The 20,901-nt window shown below is 51.8% G+C and overlaps 1 protein-coding gene and 1 long non-coding RNA gene across 9 annotated transcripts in view; one reads left to right on the top strand and one right to left on the bottom strand.

The window, feature by feature from the left end:
• The window catches only part of LOC115839815 (uncharacterized), a 148,396-nt gene that overhangs the window by 89,099 nt on the left and 38,396 nt on the right, over positions 1–20,901 (bottom strand). Inside the window, exon 1 of one of the 8 annotated variants that reach the window (XR_011376792.1) lies at positions 7,206–7,337. The exons of 5 other annotated variants lie outside the window; for them this stretch is intronic. This is a non-coding gene — a long non-coding RNA (uncharacterized lncRNA). Of the gene's footprint in view, positions 1–3,655; positions 3,790–7,182; positions 7,338–20,901 lie in introns of those variants that run through there. 2 more of the 8 variants (XR_011376790.1, XR_011376791.1) reach the window with 2 other exon arrangements.
• On the top strand, positions 217–1,588 carry LOC115839814 (peroxiredoxin-1-like). The gene is made up of 3 exons (XM_060286397.2): positions 217–322; positions 544–804; positions 1,164–1,588. The coding sequence occupies exons 1-3, from the start codon at positions 233–235 to the stop codon at positions 1,428–1,430; spliced, it is 618 nt and encodes a 205-aa protein (XP_060142380.1). The 5' UTR covers positions 217–232; the 3' UTR covers positions 1,431–1,588.

Raw genomic sequence — 20,901 nt, 5'->3', positions numbered from 1 at the left:
TCAAATTACCCATGACATTTTTCACAGAACTAGAACAAATAATTCAAAAATTTACATGGAACCATAAAAGACCCAGAAGGGCTAGAGCAAGCCTGAGAAAACACAAACAAAGCAGGAGGCATAAATCTCCCAGACTTCAGACAATACTACAAAGCTACAGAAATCAAAACAGTGGTGTGTCTCCTTCCTGACTGTCCTCTGTGGTTTGTCTGTGAGAAATGCTGATAGCAATATGTCTTCAGGAAATGCCAAAATTGGGCACCGTGCCTCCCAGTTCAAAGCAACTGCTGTAATGCCAGATGGTCAGTTCAAAGATATCAGCCTGGGGCTTCCCTGGTGGCGCAGTGGTTGAGAGTCCGCCTGCCGATGCAGGGGACACGGGTTCATGCCCCGGTCCAGGAGGATCCCACATGCCACGGAGCAGCTGGGCCCGTGAGCCATGGCCGCTGAGCCTGCGCGTCCGGAACCTGTGCTCCGCAATGGGAGAGGCCACAACAGTGAGAGGCCCGCGTACCGGGGGAAAAAAAAAAAAAAGATATCAGCCTATCTGACTACAAAGGAAAATATGTTGTGTTCTTCTTTTACCCTCTTGACTTCCCCTTTGTGTGCCCCACAGAGATCATTGCTTTCAGTGACAGGGAAGAAGAATTTAAGAAATTCAACTTCCAAGTGATTGGTGCTTCTGTGGAATCTCACTTCTGTCACCTGGCACGGATCAACACACCCAAGAAACAAGGAGGACTGGGACCCATGAAAATTCCCTTGATATCAGACCCCAAGCGCACCATTGCTCCGAACTATGGGGTCTTTTTTTTTTTTTTGTAATAAGATTATTTATTTATTTGTGTATGGCTGTGTTGGGTCTTCGTTGCTGTGCGCAGGCTTTCTCTAGTTGCGGCGAGCGGGGGCTACTCTTCGTTGCGGTACGCGGGCTTCTCATTGTGGTGGCTTCTCTTGTTGTGGAGCACAGGCTCTAGGCGTGCAGGCTTCAGCAGTTGTGGCACGTGGGCTCAGCAGTTGTGGCTTGTGGGCTCTAGAGCTCAGGCTCAGTAGTTGTGGCACACGGGCTTAGTTGCTCCGCGGCATGTGGGATCTTCCCGGGCCAGGACTCAAACCCGTGTCCCTTGCTTTGGCAGGCGGATTCTTAACCACTGCACCACCAGGGAAGCCCAGACCATGGGGTCTTAAAGGCTGATGAAGGCATCTCATTCAGGGGCCTTCTTATTATTGATGATAAAGGTATCCTTCGACAGATCACCATAAATGACCTTCCTGTTGGCCGTTCTGTGGATGAGACCCTGAGACTAGTTCAGGCCTTCCAGTTTACTGACAAACATGGGGAAGTGTGCCCAGCTGGCTGCAAGCCTGGCAGTGATACCATCAAGCCTGATGTCCAGAAGAGCCAAGAATATTTCTCTAAGCAGAAGTGAGCACTGGGCCATTTTGGGGCCAGGCTGCAGTAGGTGGCCATGAGAACAAAACCTCTTTTGTACTATTGTCATGCTTAAAACACAAGACCTTGCACTCAGCCAAGATGTGGTGTGGGACTAGACAGGCCTTTCCTGCAGGGGCTGGGGAAGCCAGCCTTTCTTCCTCTGGAGGGAATGGCCTGAGATGTATTATCGGGCAAGCAAACTGCTGTGCATAGTAGTAGGGCATCACTTTTGGTCTTTTGTAGTTTTATTAAACTTGAGCTGAGACCTTAAAAAAAAAAAATCAAAACATTGTGGTATTGGTACAAAAATAGGCATACGGATCAATGGAACAGAACAGAGAGCCCAAAATAAACCCACACACCTACAGCCAATTAATCTTCAACAAAGGAGGCAAGAATATAAAATGGAAAAAAGACAGTCTCTTTACAAGTGGTGCTGGGAAAGTTGGACAGCTGCATGTAAATCAATGAAGTTAGAACACACCCTCACACCATGCACAAAAATAAACTCAAAATGGCTTAAAGACTTAACCATAAGACATAAAACTCCTAGAAGAGAGCACAGGCAAAACATTCTCTGACATAAATCGTACCAATGTTTTCTTATGTCAGTCTCCCAAGGCAATAGAAATAAAAACAAAAATAAACAAATGGGACCTAATCAAACTTACAAGCTTTTTCACAGCAAAGGAAACCATAAGAAAAAATGAAAAGACAACCTACAGAATGGGAGAAAATATTTGCAAATGACGTCACAGACAAGGGCTTAATCTCCAAAATATACAAATAGCTCATACAACTCAACAACAAGAAAACAAACAACCCAATCAAAAAATGGGCAGAAGACCTTAATAAACATTTCTCCAAAGAAGACATACAGATGGCCAGTAGGCACAGGAAAAGATGCTCAACATCACTAATTATTAGAGAAATGCAAATCAAAACTACGAGGTACCACGTCCCACCAGTCAGAATGGCCATCAGTAAAAAGTCTATAAATAACAAATGCTGGAGGGGGTGTAGAGAAAAGGGAACCCTCCTGCACTGTTGGTGGGAATGTTAAGTTGGCACAGCCCCTATGGAAAACAGTATGGAGGTTCCTCAGAAAACTAAAAATAGAATTACCATATGATCCAGCAATCTCACTCCTGGGAATATACCCAGACAAAACTGTAATTCAAAAAGATACATGCACCCTTATGTTCATAGCAGCACTGTTTACAATAGCCAAAACATAGAAACAACCTAAATGTCCATCGACAGATTAATGGATAAAGAAGATGTGGTACATATACACAATGGAATACTACTCAGCCATAAAAACGTATGAAATAATGCCATTTGCAGCAACATGGATGAAACTACAGATTATCATACTAAGTGAAGTAAGTCAGAAAGAGAAAGACAAATACCATGTGATATCACTTATATGTGGAATCTAAAATATGACACAAATGAACTTATCTACAAAACAGAAACAGACTCATAGACATAGAGAACAGACTTGTGGCTGCCAAGGGGGAGGGGAGGAGGGAGAGGGATGGAGTGGGAGTTTGGGGTTGGTAGATGCAAACTAGTATATACAGAATGGATGAACAACATGGTCCTAGTGTAGAGCACAGGGACCTAAACTCAATATCCTGTGATAAACCATAATGGAAAAGAATACAGAAAATAATGTCTATAAGTGTATAACTGAGTCACTTTGCTGTACAGCAGAGTGGCACAACTTTGTAAATCAACTATACATCAATAAAAAAACAAAAATAAAATAATGCAGTAACTTAAAAAAAAAAGGATGAGAGAGCTCCCAAAGTAACATGGCAAGGAGGTGTGAATCTGGGGAGGGAAAGAACCATGGCCTGTTTTGTAGTCTGCCACGTTCTGACACAGAGACAGCCTCTAGCACGCGTTGGCTGTCCATGTGACATAAAAGACACAGAGTCTGTGCTGCCCTGCACTCCCCGGATGTAAGCTCAATGTACCTAGAACACAGGGTGTCTGAGAGCGGTGGCTGGGAATGAGGTGGGAGAGACAAGCAAGGAGCTAGGTTCAAAAGGCATTCACCCCTGACTCCTCAGGGACAGACACAGCGGCAGAAGGGCAAGAGTTTGGGAGTCAGACACGCCCAGGTTTAATTCCAGCTCTGCCACGAGCCCCTGGGAGGCCCCTTGCTAACCACTAAGGTCCCCATCTTTCATAAGGGATAAAAGCATCTACCTCTTAGTGCTGCAGGGAGGATGAGATGAGGCCAGGTGCCTGGCATGGAGCACCGTGGTGCTGCCGGAAGAGTTGCAGCTTGGCTGTCATCAGGCCCCAGGAAGCTGGCTGAGGTCTCTTCGTGCCCTCTGAGTGACAGCGGCTGGAAAGACAGAGCCAGCTGAAAAGCTCCCCAGCCAAAGCCTTCCCAGCGCTTGCTCCCCGGACTCCCCGTTACTAGGCCACAAAAGACGGTACAGCTGCTCACCAAGAAATAATTGGTACCACGCTTGTCTGAGGGTCAACCTGTGCAAACTGCAATCACTCAGCTTCCCGCACCTGCCAGCCCAGCAGGCCCATAAAGTCGTGCTTACGCACGCACTTCTCAAAGGCTCGTGCTGGGCGGTGCTGCTGGCGTGACTAGACGTTCCGCAGGGAGCCAGAGCCCGGGCGTGGGCCCAGCTTGCAGGTTAGACATCCCAGGAGGAATGACGCACTTTCCAGCCCAGACTGGGTGCAGGAGGAAGATTGCCCTGCCGCAGGACACTCCCAGAAGCCAGGCTGGGCATGCCAAGGGGTACACATCACACGCAAACACACACTCACCTATCAAACCCCTTACCAAATGGCATGCCACCGTGTCACTCACGCAAAGGTGTCATCTACTCTGGCGTTGCAGCCCTAACCATTGCCAGGCCAGTTGATTCATCCTCCCAGACAAAGAGAGAGGGAGAGGTGAAGGCATTCCTGGCAGCAAGAGTGACATGTGAAGACACATGGCGTTGCACGTGGGCCTGGGACACCACAAAGGTGCAACATTCCATGAATAAAGTGGGAACGTTAAAATTCATCTTGTAGATATTAAGGGGTCAAGGGAAGCTTTTAAGCATCAGTGTGGTGACCAGGCATGCAGATGGGTTTCAGGACCATCCTCCTGGAGATGGTGGAGGAAGGAGAGACTGGACACGGGTGACCAGTTCAGAGATTTCCATAGCCCAGGGGAGAGCTGCTGGGGGGAAGGAGAGGATGGAACAGACTCAGGGAGCGTTTCCGGGTTGGCATCAGCAGGCCATGTGACCGAGTGGATGTGGGCGTGGGGAGGGTGGAGGGTTGGGTTGACTTCACGTTCGGGAAGATGGGGGCCGTTGCCCCAGTCAGAGGGCACAGGGGGAGGAAGGGGTCTGGGAAGAAGCCGGTCTCAGTCTGAAACGGTTCTTTCAGTCTGAGAGGCTTGTCCATCACCTCTCCTGCCCTGTGCTTGCTGGGAAGACAGGCAGACTCCACTTCCCACTTCTACAGCTGAGGCTGTGGGGAATGGCCAGCGTCCCCACGGGAATGCTGGAAAGGAAGTCCCCATAGTTACTGATGAACAAGGAGGCCCCGGGCAACAGGGTCAGGGGAGCACGACGGAGCCCTGCCGGGGACACACCTGATGCTGAGGGTTCGCTGTGCCAGAGGAGCTCCTCCACCCACTAAAGATGCCTGTCTCCCCTGGCCTTTAACCCTCCAGGCCTAAGCCCCTGGCACAGCAGACACCTCCAAGTCCTGCCATGTCCCTCCCGCTGTGACCCAAGCCGGTCTCAGGCCCAGACCTCCAGGCCACGCACACACTTCCACACCCCATCCCCACAGGTGAGCATGATGCAGAGCTGTGAGAGAGGTTATTTTTGAAACCCATTTGCAAGGTAGATTTCCCATAAATGCCACAAAGCAAAGCAAATCCTATAGATTTATCTTCAAGGCAACGCAAGAGCTATATAAGTTCTCTGAGTACGTGCGTTCACGGCATCACTTTGCTTTACCTCATGGTCCTGCACATTCAGACTGCAGTCGCCCCGACCCAAACCATCATCAGCTCCAGGAAGCATCCGCCGGGTACCCATGGGACAGGAGACATAGGGGTGGGGCTGTCACAGGCGTTCTGGGGGGCCCTCCGGTACCCCTGGCAGTGACAGGCTCCAGACCCTTCAAACAGAAGGGCAGAGTCTAGGGGCTGATTCTCAGCACATGGACTCAGACCATTGTCCACCTTGGGGTCAACAAACTGGGACTGTCTCACCCAACAGCCCGCTGTTCCTTCCCCGGGATCCCCATCTCCACGAAAGGTGCCTCCCCCACTGTTGCACCATCGTTCTCTAGAACTTCTTCATCGTGCAGAACTAACAGCACCCATCAAAAGACTCCCTTCCCCGCCCCCAGCACACCCACTTGTTAACCCCGTCAGCTACTGACGTGTGTCACTTCCACTCACATTCTGTTAGCACAAGCTCACTACGTGGCCACACTCTGGGGGGCTGCAGCCAGGGTGTGGGGAGCAGCTTCCCATAACGGGGCTGCCCTGCGGGAAGGGAACCCAGCCTTGCACATAGGTAAGGCCGAGACAGGTGTGTGCTGTACTGAGCGTACACAGAGGGTGGAGGAAAGAGAGCCTTCGGGGAGGGAAGGAGGGCGATGGTTCCTGCTAATATCTCTGGGCACCTACTGCATGTAAAGTGCAGAGCTGGCTGTGGTCACACACATGAGAGCCACACGGTGCCGGGGAAAGAGCCAGACAGACTCGGTCCAGATTCCTGGTCTCTGGGCTCGGGGAGCTAATGAACTCGATGATCGCATGAGGTGCGATGCGATGTGCAAAGGGCCTGGCACACGGGAGGCACTGTTATTGTTTACCTTACACAATCCTGCAATGGGGAAACCCAGTCTCAAGTCACCTGGGCCACTTGCCCAGTTACTAAGCGGAGGGGCCAGATCTGCACTCACACCAAGACTGCATCCAGCTGCCCAGGGCGTCCCTGAGATGCCCTCTGACCTCCCAGCTCTGGCCTAAAGAAGATCAGAGAGCCGGTGCCCCGCTCACACCGCATGACCTCCCTCCCCTGACATCTCGCCGGTAAAGCCCTGTGGTATCTGCCAGATGACGCCAACTCCCTCCACATCCTTTTAAAGGAGCTCCGCCTAACAGCTCTCAATACAAATACTGCAGAGCCTGGGCTGAGATCTGCTGCTTGTCTCCTTGCCCAGCCTCCTTTCACTCAGCCCTGCCTGCCAAGCGAGTCCACTGCTGACTCCATCCAAGATTTATTGCCAGTGGCCCCTCCACGTGTACAGCCTCCCAGCGCCCAACCTGCAGAGGCAGCCCTGTCACCTCCCCTGTCAAATCCTCCCTCTTCGGGCAGGTGCAGCAGACAGGCTCGCGGAGGAGCATCCAGAAGCGCCGTAGCAAAAGAAAGCAAATGTGAGCTCGCGTTGCCAAAGGCCAGCCACACGCCTGGCCACAGAGCTGCCCTGGGGAGATGCAGGGGCTGCACGGCTGACGGGAACAGGACCCTCCGAGCTGACCCAGCATGAAGCCCAGCATCACCAAGTCCCCGTCCTTCCTGCTGGCAGCTCCCTAAACGCTGTAGATGGTCAAACAGACATTGACACCTCCTCCCCCTACCTGGCGCGCAGCAGGCCTTAAGCTTCAGAGAGATGCGGAAGAGGGCAAAAATGTAAAAACCACCCCTTCCTGCTTGGAAAAGGACCTGCGCTCATGAGAACCTTCTTACCTCCCTGGCACAAGGCCACTCACCACGGAGCAATGTTCATTTTTGGTCAGTTTCTGGTACTCCCGGAGCTCGCTTTCAGGTTTGGGGGGCCGCGCGCGTCGAGAAGGCGCCTGCCCACCACTCTGCTTCCCGGGCCACGTTTGCGCCGTTTGATCCTCAGCCAGCGAGGCTGCGAGGCTGGCAGGAGCCGTGGGCAGGACGCCTGCCACCCTCGCACCCCCTTCCGGGCCGTGCAGCTCGTGACTGTCTGATGCATCGCCCTCTTTCCTCTGCACCGAGGTGCTCCGCCGAGTGAGGGGCAGGTGGAATGACTGGCGCCCCAGCCGAGTGTCAGGAGGGAAATAAACCCCGCTGCTCTTCTTCTGCACCCAAGTCGCTGGCAGGCGGGGCCCCAGCCGCTGAGAGGCCCCTGCCCCAGCCGGCACCCACGTGCATGCCCAGCTGGACTCTCCCCTCTCCCTCTGCCATCCTGGAATTAAGGCAGGAGAGCTGTGTCATGTCTGGGTTCCCAAATGTAAATCCCAGAAACCTGCCTTCAGGCTTCTAAACGCGCCGTGTTTTGTGCAGGCTCTGCAAGGCCGGGCCCTGTCCAGAGGCTGCGGATGCTTGGGCCGAGGTGGCCTCCAGGACACACCAGGGATTTCAGTCCCAGAGTCAGGGCCCCCTTGGTGCCTGCTTCTGATGCCCCAAGCCCCACAGCAGAGCCTCCCCCAGGCCCGAGGCCATGGGCACCAGGAGGGAGACTGTCAGCAGGCAGGACCATGGAGACAGGAGGGACAGAATTCCATCACCCGGGCTGGGGAGGAGGGCCAGGACCCAAAGCACAGCAAGATACCGGGCTCCTCGCTGCTCTCCGAGATCCTCGCCCACTCTCTCCTGCCTCTAGGCCTGGCAGAAGCTGCTCCCGCTACCTCGGACACCCCTCCCCTCCTACTTCACATTGCTCTTTGCCATAGGCCTTTCAGGTCTCAGCCTGGGTATCACTTCTTCCAGGCAGCCCTCTCTGACCACCGCCAGACAGGGACAGATGCCCCTCCCTTCTCCCTCTCAGCTCCTTGCATTTCGCGCCCCCCATGCTGCCCCTGTCACTCTGGGAGGGAAGAGCCTGTTGGTTTTTCTGTTTCCCTCTCTAGGCTACGAACTCCACAGGGCCAGTCAGGGATGTGGTCGGCCTGTCACAGCCCCTGACATGCCACCTTCATGAATATCTGCTGCCTGGGAGAAAAGATAAAAAGAATACAGTGAATGGATGAATGTTGGGCTCATCGATCCTTCCTAAGAGCCGGTGTCGCCCAAAACCCCAGATCGTGTTGCTCCAGAGGTGAGCCCTAAACACCTGAGTGGCACACGCTTCTCTCCTGTCCCAGCTGCCCTGGCAGTGCGTGGGGCCCGGCCTCAGACTGACTCCCGGGCTTCCAGACCTTCCAGACCAGTGCCCCACAGAACTGGAGCCTTCCGTGACCGCTGGCCCCGCTGAAGCTGGCCCTTGCTCAGGCCTGGCCTCTCCTCCGACGGGAGTTGGCTATGTGCCTGGTGCCCGGGCAGGCCGGCCCTGCTGCCCCCCAGGCCTTATTCATTTATTCCTTCATTCACTCACTCACTCATCATTTAAACCAGTTTGAGCTGGCTTTTTGGGTTCTTGAAATGAAAAGTCCTAACTGATTCTGCCTGAACCAGCCTTCAGTGGAGTCAGCCTTCACTCTTGTTGGACCCCGAGCTCTGGACTCATTCTCACATTGGTTTGGATCCCAAACGGAAGCCCCAGCAGGTACCAGGTGTTTGCCTGCAGATGAGGCTTAGATGAGGCAGGGATCACGCACTGGTGGGGAGCAGGTCTGCAGCCTGCAAGGCCTCGGCTGGACCCCAGGCACAGTCCTTCCCTCCCCATCACTCACGGCTGGACTCCCCTCTCAGAGTGCAGTTGAGGCCCTCTCCCCCACACGTCATGAGTCCTCTCACCACTGACCCCTCCTCTCCACCACGGAGGGCTCGTTCCCGCTCATGGGTACAGCTCATCACTTTTCCGCACTCGCCACACCCAAAGACAGCGGCCCAGGCCTGCCAGCAAGGTTGACTCCATAGAGCCCAGGGCCCCTTGTGGGCTCTCTGACTTTGCCCAGATGGAATCCACAGATTCCAAAACTACTAAGTCAAGTCTGCTGAAAGACTATTGGAAATGGTTCAATTTGAGATGAAACAGTAGCCAATCTTCAGGGGTTACCATGGGCACTGTTTTCCTCTCTCCTTATACATCGAGCCAGGCTGAGCAGCTAGGGGGAACACAGGCAGAGCCTTGCCAATAAGGAAACTGTCTCTCACTCACGGTCAGGCACAGGAAGGCAGGACGCTGCTTCTGCCCAGGATTCAGGCTGGAAACCCTTGAGCAGGACTGCGTTGCAGTGTCAGATGTCCAGGCCCCCCAGAAGGGCACAGTGACGACCCTAGAAGGATGAGTCGCAACAGCATTTTCTCCTGCAAACCAGTGAGCCTATGTGAGGAATGGTGGGCAGGAGCGCCTCACCAGTTGGAAAGCCCAAAGGGACAGACTCTTCCCATCTGGGGCCATCCAGAGCAAGCTGTTAGAGTCTCGTGTGGCCAAGAATTTGCCAGAACACTTCACTCCGTGCTCCCAGTCTGGAATTCACGTTGGCAAATGTTGCCTGTGGTTAATTAAACGTACTGATAAGATGTGACAGAAGGAGCGCCACCTTCCTCCCATGGTTTAGATATTCCCTCAGGAGCAGAGAGAGGGGAGTCCTGCCAACCCACAGCAACGTTCCATAAAACGAATCACTCTGATGACTCATAAAATAAGGATCTGACACAAGGGTTGACTATCTGAGCTCCTCAAGGACAGGGACCAAGTCCCCTCGTCTGGTGTTCCCAGCGCCTTCCAGTTCCAGGCTCTCAGTCGGGCACGCAGAACCCGAGGGAGTGTGGGATCCCTCTGCCGTGCCCTGGATTGTTTGGAAGGAAAGATCATACCCACAGCAGGCTTCTCATTAGACTATTCAGCACACACAGCCGCATATATGTAACAGAGCATGGATGGAATCTGTGTGCTCGAAACTATAAAGGCTGATGCAAGAAGCCAAAGGAACCCTAAATAAATCAGGAGACGGCATGGGCGTGAGTTGGAAAACGCACAAAGATGTCAATTCTCCCTACACAGATCTACAGATTTAACACCATTCCAATCAAAATCCCAGCATGATTTTTTGGTACTTATGGACAAACTGATTCTAAATTTTTAATAGAAAGGCCAAGAAACTAGCAGAGCCAAAATTTTGAAAAAGAAAATAAAATCAGAGGAGTCACGCTACCTGATTTTTAGATTTTCTAAAAAGCTACATTAATCAAGACAGCATGATATTGGTGAAGGGATAGACACATATATCAATGGAACAGAATAGAGCATCTAGAAATAGACTCTCACGAGTATGGCCGATAGACTCTTGACATAGTGCAAAGGCAATTCAATGGATAAAGTATAGTCCTTTCAGCAAATGGTGTTGGAACAACTGGACATCATGGGCAAGAAACAATTTTTTTAAGTTGATCTAAACATACTCCTTATTAAAAACAAAACAAAACAAAATGGCGTATAGATCTAAATGTAAAACACAAAACTTTTTAAAGAAAACATGGAAGAAAATCTTCATCACCTGAATTAGGCAAGGAGTTTTTAGACATGACACAAAATGCAAAATACATAAAAGAAAATAATGACAACTTGAACTTCATCAAAATTAAGAACTTCTGCTCTCTAACACACACAGGTAAAAGAATAAAGAGACGAGCTGCAGACGAGGAGTAATATGCAAATCTCACATCCAATAAAGAACTTCTAGCCAAAATAAATCGAAATCCAACAGTAAGAAAAACAAAATAAAACATGGGCGAAACCTCGACCAGTCACTTCACCAAAGAATATATACAGAAGGCAAATATTCAGATGAGAAGGTGTTTAGCGTCATTAGCTGTTAGGGAAATGCACATTAAAACCATGATGAGATGCTACTACACACCTATCAAAATGGCAAAAATAAAAAATATTGACAATACCAGATGCCAGTGAGAGTACAGCAACGAGAAGTCTCATATGTTTCTGATAGGAATACAAAATGGTACAGACACTTTGAAAACAGTTTTGTTTAAAGTTAAGCATACACTACCCATCCCAGCAATCTCACTCTTAGATATATATACCCTAGAAGAATGGAAACATACGTTCACACAAAAAACTGTACGTGAATGTTCACAGTGTCTTTATTTTTAGTAGCCAAACACTGGAAACAACCCAAATGTTCTTCAGCAGGTGAATAGATAAACTCTAGTGTATCCATATAATGGAATAGTACTCAACAATATTTTTTTAAAAAATTACTGATACATGCAATAATTTGGACAAATTATAAAGGTATTACACTGTGAAAGAAGTCAATATTAAAAGGTTACATTCTCTATGATTCTACTTGTATGACATTCTCAAAAAGACAAAATTCTAACAAAGACTTTGTTACAAAATTAGTGACAGTACAGATAAGTGGTCTCCAGGGGCTTAAGGTAGCAGTGGGGAATCATTACAAAGGGGTAGCATGAAGAAGTATTTTGGGGGTGATAGAACTGTTTTGTATTCTGATTGCAGTGAGGGTTACAGAAATCTATATGTGTGTCAAATTCATAGAAATATATCAAAAGTTTGTTTTATTGTGTACTAATTTTTAAATAAGATTCTAAAAAACTATTATAAATATACTCCAAATACTCAAAAGGAAAATAAGAACATGATAAAAAGAAAAATGGAAGATACAAAAAAGAAACAAACTTCCAGAGACAAAAAAATGCAAGTGAAAAATAAATTGAACGAGAGTAACACAGATTAAACACTGCAGAAAAAATGGCCAGTAACCTTAAAGACAACCTTAAAGACAACCTTAAAGACAACCTTAAAGACAACCTTAAAAACAACAGAAATTATCTAAAGCGAAGCACAGAGAGATAAAACATTGTGAAATAACATCAAGTGGCCCAACATGTATGTAATTGGAGCCCCAGACAGAGGCAAGAAAAAATATTTCAAGAAATAATGGCTGAAATTTTTCCAAATTTGATGAAAAATAAACTCAGAGATCCAAGCTCAATAAACAGAATAAATATAAAGAAAACCACAGCAAGACAAAAACATAATCAAATTGTTGAGAAGAGGTGAGTAAAGTCTTAAAAGCCATCAGCGAAAAGACACATAATGTACAGAGGAACAAAAATTAAAATGACAGCAGACAATGGAATTATATATTTAAGTACTGGGGGTGGATGGGGGGAGGAGGGGGCATTGTCAACCTAGAATTCTATGTCCAGTGAAATATCTTTCAAAAATGAAGGCAGGGGGCTACCCTGGCGGCGCAGTGGTTGAGAGTCCGCCTGCCGATGCAAGGGGCATGGGTTCGTGCCCCAGTCCGGGAAGATCCCAAATGCTGCGGAGCGGCTAGGCCCGTGAGCCATGGCCACTGAGCCTGCGTGTCCGGAGCCTGTGCCCCACAACGGGACAGGCCACAACAGTGAGAGACCCGCGTACCAAAAAAAAAAAATGAAGGCAGGGACTTCCCTGGCAGTCCAGTGGTTAAGACTTGGACTTCCCTGGCGGTCCAGTGGTTAAGACTTGGACTTCCCTGGCGGTCCAGTGGTTAAGACTTGGACTTCCCTGGTGGTCCAGTGGTTAAGACTTCACCTTCCAGTGCAGGAGGTGTGGGTTTGATCCCTGGGAGCTAAGATCCCACATGCCTCGTGGCCACAAAACCAAAAACATAAAAACAGAAGCAATATTGTAACAAATTTAATAAATACCTTAAAAATGGTCCAAATCAAAAATCTTTTTTAAAAAAAATGAAGGTAAAATAAACACATGCAAATTTCAGACATGCAAAACCTGAGGTAATTCATTATGCATTACCAGCAGATCTGCACTACAAGAAATGTTAAAGGAAATTCTTCATACAGAAACAAAAATGAGAGGGCAAAATCAGTGAAAATGAGAGAATAAGGATGTCCGAAAGCCCCTCCTCCATAAAGGCAATGAGGACCCTGGCAGAAATTGTCAGAATTAAACTGTTTAGAACTCTGGAAATCAACCAAAGGCTACCAGCAATCTAGGGAGCATTTATTCCAAAAATGGATGAATGTTGGTAACGACAGTGTACACTGTCATATTTTAACTTATTCTATTCCCATATTCCTCTCCCCAGCTCTTTTTCGTGTCTAAATATCTCATAGTAAAATAATAATTTCTAAAACAAATATTTGCATATTCTTTTTTATTTCTCCAAGTCTAAACTCCCTGTTTAACTGACAGGAAGGCAGCTTTCTCCCAGATCCATATTTCCCACCATGTGTCCAGGGGTCTTTCTCAATTGGCCCTATCCATGTACTCCCCACTTCCCCACTGCACCCCCCCCAGGCCACACTTTCCTTCCTGATGCTGCCCCCCATCCAGCATCTCAGACTTCCTAGAGCCTTTATCCTAGTTGTCACAACCATCATGGTACTCCTCTGCCATGGCCCAGGGCGCCCCTCACCAAGTTCTCTGCCCTGCCTGGCCCTGACTAAGGACTTCCTTCTGTGGACACAATCACCAAGAGCCCCTTACAGACTAGTCGGACACCTGGCAGGAAGGGCAGGCCAACGTCTGTTGGAGGGCACTGCCCTCTGTCCCTCAGAGAGGCGAGGAAGAGGATGTCTCAGATCCCACAGTCAAAGCAACTCTACCAGCCCCCAGCACCAGAGCGGAAGCCATTCCCATTCTCTCCTGGAGGGTCACTATCTTAGTCAGCTCAGGCTGCTGAACAAAATGCCAGAGACTGGGTGGCTTAAACAACAGAGATTTATCCCTTACAGTACTGGAGGCTGGAAGTCCAGGATCAAGGTTCCAGTGTGGTCAATGTCTGGTGAGAGCCCTCTTCCTGGCTTGCACATGGCCACCTTCACACTGTGTCCTCACATGACAGAGAGAGAGGTCATCTCTCTTGTGTCTTTTCTTACAAGGGCACTAATCCCATTCCTGAGGGCTCCACCCTCAAGCCCTGCAAGATATCCAAAGATATCTCCAAATACCATCACACTGGGGGTTAGGGATGCAACATATGAATTTGGGGGGAACACAATGCAGTCCAAAGCAGTCACTGTGACTGTGTCACCCCCGTCCAGGAGCCATTGTGCCTCTCCTTCCCCACACCAAGCAGCTCCAGCCGTTGGGGATAGTTGAGTTCTTCCACCCAGTTGGGCTGGCTTGTGCAGACAACCTCCTTATTTTAACTCAGACAGGCCCACACACCCCTTCTTTGTTAAATGGGTTCAGTGACCCCCCAAGTCTCATAGTATGTGAGGTGTGCAGAAAGTGGGGAGCTGGCAAAGCTGTGTGCCAACAGCTTCCCTACTGAGCAAGCCTGCTGGAGTCATGGGAGCAGGCTGAAGACGAGAGGTGATGACAACCCAGGGCAGTGAAAAGGCTCGATTGACACACGTGGGTTTGCTGGACGTCTGTCACCGCATTTGTTCCTTTCTCCAGCATACAGATTTTTTTATTATTTTTTGGCCATGTGGCATGAGGGATCTTAGTTCCCCGACCAGGGATCGAACCCGCACCCCCTGCAGTGGAAGTGCAGAGTCTTAACCCCTGGACCACCAGGGAAGTCCCTCTCCAGCACTCAGTTCTTGAGCACTTACTCCGGTACTGGGCAGGCTGCTGTGGGCAACAAGAGAGAAAGGACCCCTTCCTGCCTCCAAGACCTTCTGGTCCTCCATCGGATACCATCCTGTGTTTTGGATACCCTGGCATGCACCAAGACTTGCCGGCACAAGGCTTGGGGTGGCTTCTCAGTGGAATGATGGGCCCAGGGTCCCCCTGCCTCACACATTGCCTCTGGATGCCAAATGGCAATGATCTCATGACTGGTGGAAACAATGACAGTGACAGCAACATTCAGGGGCCCTCGGGGCTGGCACTGTGTACACACTTCACATGCAACTTCACCTCTAGCCTTGGGCCAACCCTATAAGGTACAATTATCACTCCATTCTTCAGATCAGGAAACTGAGCCTCAGAGACGGGCTGTAACTTGTCCTATGGTGGCTAGGTTGAGACCTGACCTTGGCCCCTGAAGCTGTCCTAATCCCAGGACCTGGGGACCATATGAAACGCACGTGCTCTGCCCGTGTCACTTCCCATTTTCCCATCAGGAATCTTTGTTCCCCTGTGACCGCAGGCCGGATAATTTTCATGGGAGTTCAGGGTCAAAGGTGAAAGGTCAAAGGTCTGCAGAGCTGTGTTTGCATCTTGCCCTGTCCTTGTACAGCTTACAAACAAGACATTTTTATGCTGTGACCTGCCACTTTCCCACGTCTTGACCATGGGCGCTTTCCGCATCAAGTTGTTTACTTTCAAAACATTTCTGTTTCTCTAGGCTCGCTAGTGTAAATGCCCTCCCAAGGCTGCCAGGCTTCCAGGGAGACGCAGGCTGCAGGCCACAGCTGCTCTCCTAAGCCTCCCACTCCTCAGGTCACACCTGGTGGAGGCTGAGGCCACAGCAGCCAGCCCAGAGCAGTGATGCCGTCAGGGCCGCCAGGATGCCCAAAACTCTCCTGAGGGTGTCTATGAAGGTCCCATCATGACCATGCTGGGTGTGGTCTGAGGCCACCCCAGAATGACCCCCTGACCCCTACCACCTTCCCCAGTGCGGATGGTCCGGTCCCCCACTGAGGCCATAGTGGCCGAGCGGCCCACAGTGAATGGATTCAGAGCAACAGGAAGGAAAACTCTCACCTGCCCCCTGCAGGCTTTGAGACAGAGCCAAGTCCAGGGGAGGGTCTGTCCGGGTCTCCAAACTCCACGCCCAGGTGACAAGCCCTCCCAAGGAGGCAGCCTGGAAAGGCTGCAGGGAGCACGTGCTAGGAGACCTCAGCAAGCCACGCGGTCCCTGAAGCTCCATGTCCTGAGAACTTAGGCCAGTACTAACCCGCTCGCAGCACTGCCAAAGTGATCAATGCCTGTTAAATGCTAGCCCTGGGGCTTCCCTGGTGGCGAAGTGGTTGACAGTCCGCCTGCTGATGCAGGGGACGTGGGTTCGTGCCCCGGTCCGGGAAGATCCCACATGCCGCAGAGTGGCTGGGCCCGTGAGCCATGGCCGCTGAGCCTGCGCGTCCGGAGCCTGTGCTCCGCAAAGGGAGAGGCCACAACAGTGAGAGGCCGCATACCTCAAAAAAAAAAAAAAAAAATGCTAGCCCTGGTCACCACTAAGGTTAGAAACATGCATGTTGTACAGGGCTCACCAACCGCTGCACCAACCACTGAATTAATGTAGCTAAATAGTACTTGAGGTTCATTAAGAGTCTTCGAATCCAGCTGGAATGACGCAGGAATACCCCACGCTGTGTGTGGCAGATGTGCCCAGAGACAGTGCTCACGAAGCCACGGGGGATGCCCATACCCCTCCCGATCTGGGCCTCCACGGCTTCAAGCTGATCTCAGATCACAGACACATCATTACAGGGCATCAGTCTGAGCTTGGGGTGAGGACATGATGCCCAGTGGCTGCCGGGATCAGAGCTTCCCCCGCACTCAGTGTTCTTTATCATATTTCACCTCCCAAGGGCACTGAGGGTGGGCACTACTGTAAAGTCCAACAGGTGGATGGGGAAACTGAGGCAGCCTCTATGGCATCCCTTGAGGTAGTCAGAGACCCCACAGGATGTGGCCCAAGGAAGGTGAGGAAGCTCGCTCTGGACGAGAGGCAATGTAGATGCCAAAATGCTCACCAGCTTCAAAGCCTGGACTCAAAAGTCAGGAGCTCAGAGCGGAGGCCGCACCTGTGGGAGCGCTGGAGGTGCCTTGCCCAGGGCGCTGGGGTCAGCACCGAGGGGCTGCACAGTCTCCTCCCCTACACCCTCCTTCCTCCACCGCAGCCCCCAGCCAGCCTCACCCCAACAGGTAAGTCAGAGAGCAAAGGCACTGGGATTTCATAAAGGCAACACATCCGCATGCCAGTGAGAGTGGCCATTATCAGCAGGAGAACAGTCTGCTTCCTACAGGGTCACCTGGAAAAATTAGGAGGAAGAAGCCAAGGCAGAACCAAACACTGCCCCCACCAGGACCCTGGTGGTCCAAGGCATTAAGGAGGGTGGCCCTGAGGACAAGGAGTGCCAGGTGCCCACCGGGGTGAGCTGTCCTAGGGCAGGTGGCAACTGATGGGGAACAATACAAAAAGTGAGACTGGCCAGGAGCCAGGATTTCCTTCTGGCTCGAGCCCACAGGCCTGGCAGACCTTGCGGGTCTGACTCAGGGGCGTCACAACCTCCGGAGTCACAGTGTCCCCACATCACAGCATTACTAAGTCACAACCTTACCACTGGTGCCTCCTGAGAGCTTTCTGGATCCAGGCAGCTGAGAAAATATTTTCAGCAAAGCCATGCATGCCCAGTGACCCTCCAGAATCCCCGCCGCCCACTTAAATGTCTCCAGACCCGTGAGGCCGGCGTGTGCTCCAGCAGCTGCAGATCCCCTGCATATGCTGTCAGCATGAAAGCTTTATGCGACTCCCTTGGGGCTTCAACTCTAAACAGTGCCCAGAAATTTTTATAGATCTATTTTTAAAGTCAACTCTGGAAGGAGTTCCTCACCAACAGCTTAGCAAGCACAGCCAGGTCCAGGAGCACGACGACCTAGAAAGCCTCCAGTCCCTGTGTCTTCCTCCACCGTCCCACTGGGCAGGACATGTGTTTCCCCACTCACGGACCTCTGCTCCCAGAGATCATTTCGTCTCAAACAAGACAGCCAACAAGACCTGGCCTTTGCCCCCAAGGAGGCCTTTGGAGCCAACTCCTTTGCAAAAACCCCGAATACTCTCGCCCACCAGCAGGCTTCCAGCAGAAGCACCGGCCTGAGAGGGAGTGCTGTGTACTTTGTAATGCCAACACCACCTACTCCCTGGTCTCGAGGCCCGGGGAAGCGGGTTCTCTGTCTGAGTTTCCAGGTGCCCTGGGGGTCAGGGAGCACAGGAGGATGGCTCTTGCTGTCAGGCCTGTGTTACAGTTTTGCCTCTTCATCTGCCTCTGTGACCCTGGGCGAGTTACTTACCCTCTCTGAGCCTCAGCGCCCTCCTCAAAATGGGAGGATAACACCCACCCCTCTAGCAAGCTCAGCCCAGCCTCCAGAAGCTTAGAGACATGGCTTGGCCACACCCTGTCCTAGGCCAGGCTCAGAAGGCCTACAGTAAAGGTTGGTTCCTCACTCCTCAGCACCTTGCCTCAGCGCCAGAAAAATGTTGGAGAAAACGGTGCTCATCCTAACAGCCTCGGGAAACCCCATCCGCTAACACTCATGCCCTGCGAGGCCCGAAGCTGCCAGCGTGGAGGCTCCAGGCACGGGAGATCCAAGTGCCTGGGAAAATCCTGTCCTCCAGGACCCCTCCCCAGATCACGCAGAACAAGCAGAGGCCCCGAGTGTGGACTTGGGTCTACAGGAGCCGGGCCTCACGGGGCAGCAATCTTCTCGGAAAATCCACGAGGCCCCCAGGCCCCTCCCTGCTCTGAGTCCAGAGCACAGCGGCCCCTGGGACATTCGGGGGAAGATGAGTCCTGGGGTCAACATGCTCGCTGCTGGGAGCCAAAGGAATGAGATGGGCTTTTCTGGGAGAGAAGGACAATCCTAACGGCAGCATTTTCCCAGGACATCCAGGCAGCTTGCAGACCTGGGCCCGGGGCAGGGCCTCCCCAGGCTCTTGCCAGGCTCACTCACTCCACAAAGGTTGATTTTGTCCCAACGCCGGGGACTCAGCTGTGAAAGACACCAATGAGACCCCTACCCTCTGGGTAGCTTAGAGACAGACACAAATCAAACAGACACCAAACGAGATACTTATCAGCTGTGATAAGGGTCCCGAAAGAAACGGAGAAGATGTGCTGAGGAAGAAAATAACAGAACAGCCTCTCTCGCGAAGACCTCCCTGAAAAGATGCGGAGCCAGGACCCGCCTGGCTGAGGGCAGGGCCAGAGCTGTTGCAACCACAGAAGCGTGGGTGTGCCAAGGCTCAAGGTGGGATCACAGCTAAGACTGAGTGAGCTCTTACCTACTCCAGGCACCGGCCCCAGGCTTCACAGGTGGCGTATTTCTCTCCAAAACCCTAAGCTACTACATTTACACTTCACAGATGGGAAAACTGAGGCACAGACCAGTTACGTGACTTGCCCAAGATCATGCAACTGGATGTGGTAGAACGTGGATTTGAACCTGAGTGATCTGGGTCCATGGGCGGTGCCCACGTCTGGTCCCTGTCCAGGGGCACGCTCGGCCCAGGAATGGCTCTGCCGGCCCTTTAGCTCAGCACTGAGGCCAACCGGGCAGCTCAGAGCAGAGCCTGAGCTCTGGAGTCTGAAGACAGAGTTCAACTACTCCTGAAAATTGCTCCTGAGCTCAGGGCACCAAGTGGGGACAAGATCGGACCTTGTACACTGGCTGCAGAGCCGAGCGGCCGTGTGGCTGGGATGGGGCTGAATCCCTCTTGGGCAGGCAGGACGGCTCCCAACCGCTCAGGCTGACTCCCAGCTCAAATTCTTCCTGGCTGTGTGTCCCAGGGCAGGGTACTTAACCTCTCTTTGTCTCAGTTCCCTCATCTGTAAAATGGGGATGATCAATGAAGATCAATTGAGAAATAGCCATAGAATTGCTCTATAAAGGGACATTTTCCCCAAATGTCGCCAGTGTGCGCTAAGAAATGTTTATGCGTGCCCTTTGTCATTGGCAGGGAAAGGTAAACCGTGGCCTTTTCTAGGGCCCAGAGGACATTCGTGCCACCTGGGTCCCCCTTGGGCATGCACTGCTACTTGTCAGTGGCTGGGACACACGTGGCACATTCATAACAGTCCACGCCAGAGACACGGAGAAGAGCTGGATGCTAGCCAGGCACGGGGCTTCGTGGGGTGACCTGAGGACCTGACCCAGTCCTGCTTCTACAGGGGAGCCACCTCCTCACCCCAGAGCCAGGCTGGGTCTACCTCTGTCCCCCCAACACACACACACACGCACGCGCACGCACGAGCGCGCACGCACGCGCACACAGCCTCAGGGGTTGTCTAGGGCAGCGCCAGGGCCACAAGGCAACCACCCTGAACCAGGCCTTGGTAGGCTGCCCTGGACTTCAAAGCTCCTGAGAGCCAGGGTGAGAAGGAGGTCCCAGTCCCAGATAATGACAGGGATCACTGCGCAGAAACCACCAGCCTCAGCCAGGGAAGAGGCCGGGCCCAGGGCACAGCTGGCTCTGGGTTCCTGGGCCAGTCAGCCTGCAGCCAGCATGGTGCTAAAACAGCTGTCAGCAGCGGCGGCCGGGACAGGCTGCATCCGGACAGCTCCCTCCCCCCAGTTCTCCCAGCTCTGGAATTCCCTGCCTCCAGGTGGGCGAGGTCCGCACCCCCAGCCTGGCTTTGCCTGCCTCTGGGCGCTGAGGATGGCCCCTCTCCTACCCTCCTCCTGACCTTGAGCATCCCCCAGAGATGCCTAGACAGCCAATCCGGGCTCCCTCCTGGCAATGCACGTGTGCAGGACAGACGCCGTGGGCAGACAGGCTGCTCATAGGCGCTCAGGACAGAAGAGAGGGGAACGCCCCTGCCGCTGATGCTTCAGGCCAAGAAAATACTTCCTTATGTCTCTCTGGGCAGGTCCTGCAGAGCCCA

Source organism: Globicephala melas, chromosome 16 (genome assembly GCF_963455315.2).
Source record: "Globicephala melas chromosome 16, mGloMel1.2, whole genome shotgun sequence".
NCBI classification, from domain to species: domain Eukaryota; kingdom Metazoa; phylum Chordata; class Mammalia; order Artiodactyla; family Delphinidae; genus Globicephala; species Globicephala melas.
This window is presented reverse-complemented; position numbering and strand designations above follow the sequence as displayed.

Bases quoted from the DNA above. Each gene is read 5' to 3' on its own strand.
- LOC115839814 (XM_060286397.2), top strand. From the start codon at position 233: ATGTCTTCAGGAAATGCCAAAATTGGGCACCGTGCCTCCCAGTTCAAA. The intron at 323-543 runs CTGGGGCTTCCC...AAAGATATCAGC, and splicing joins GTCAGTTCAAAGATATCAGC to CTATCTGACTACAAAGGAAA. The intron at 805-1,163 runs GTCTTTTTTTTT...CTGCACCACCAG, and splicing joins CCATTGCTCCGAACTATGGG to GGAAGCCCAGACCATGGGGT.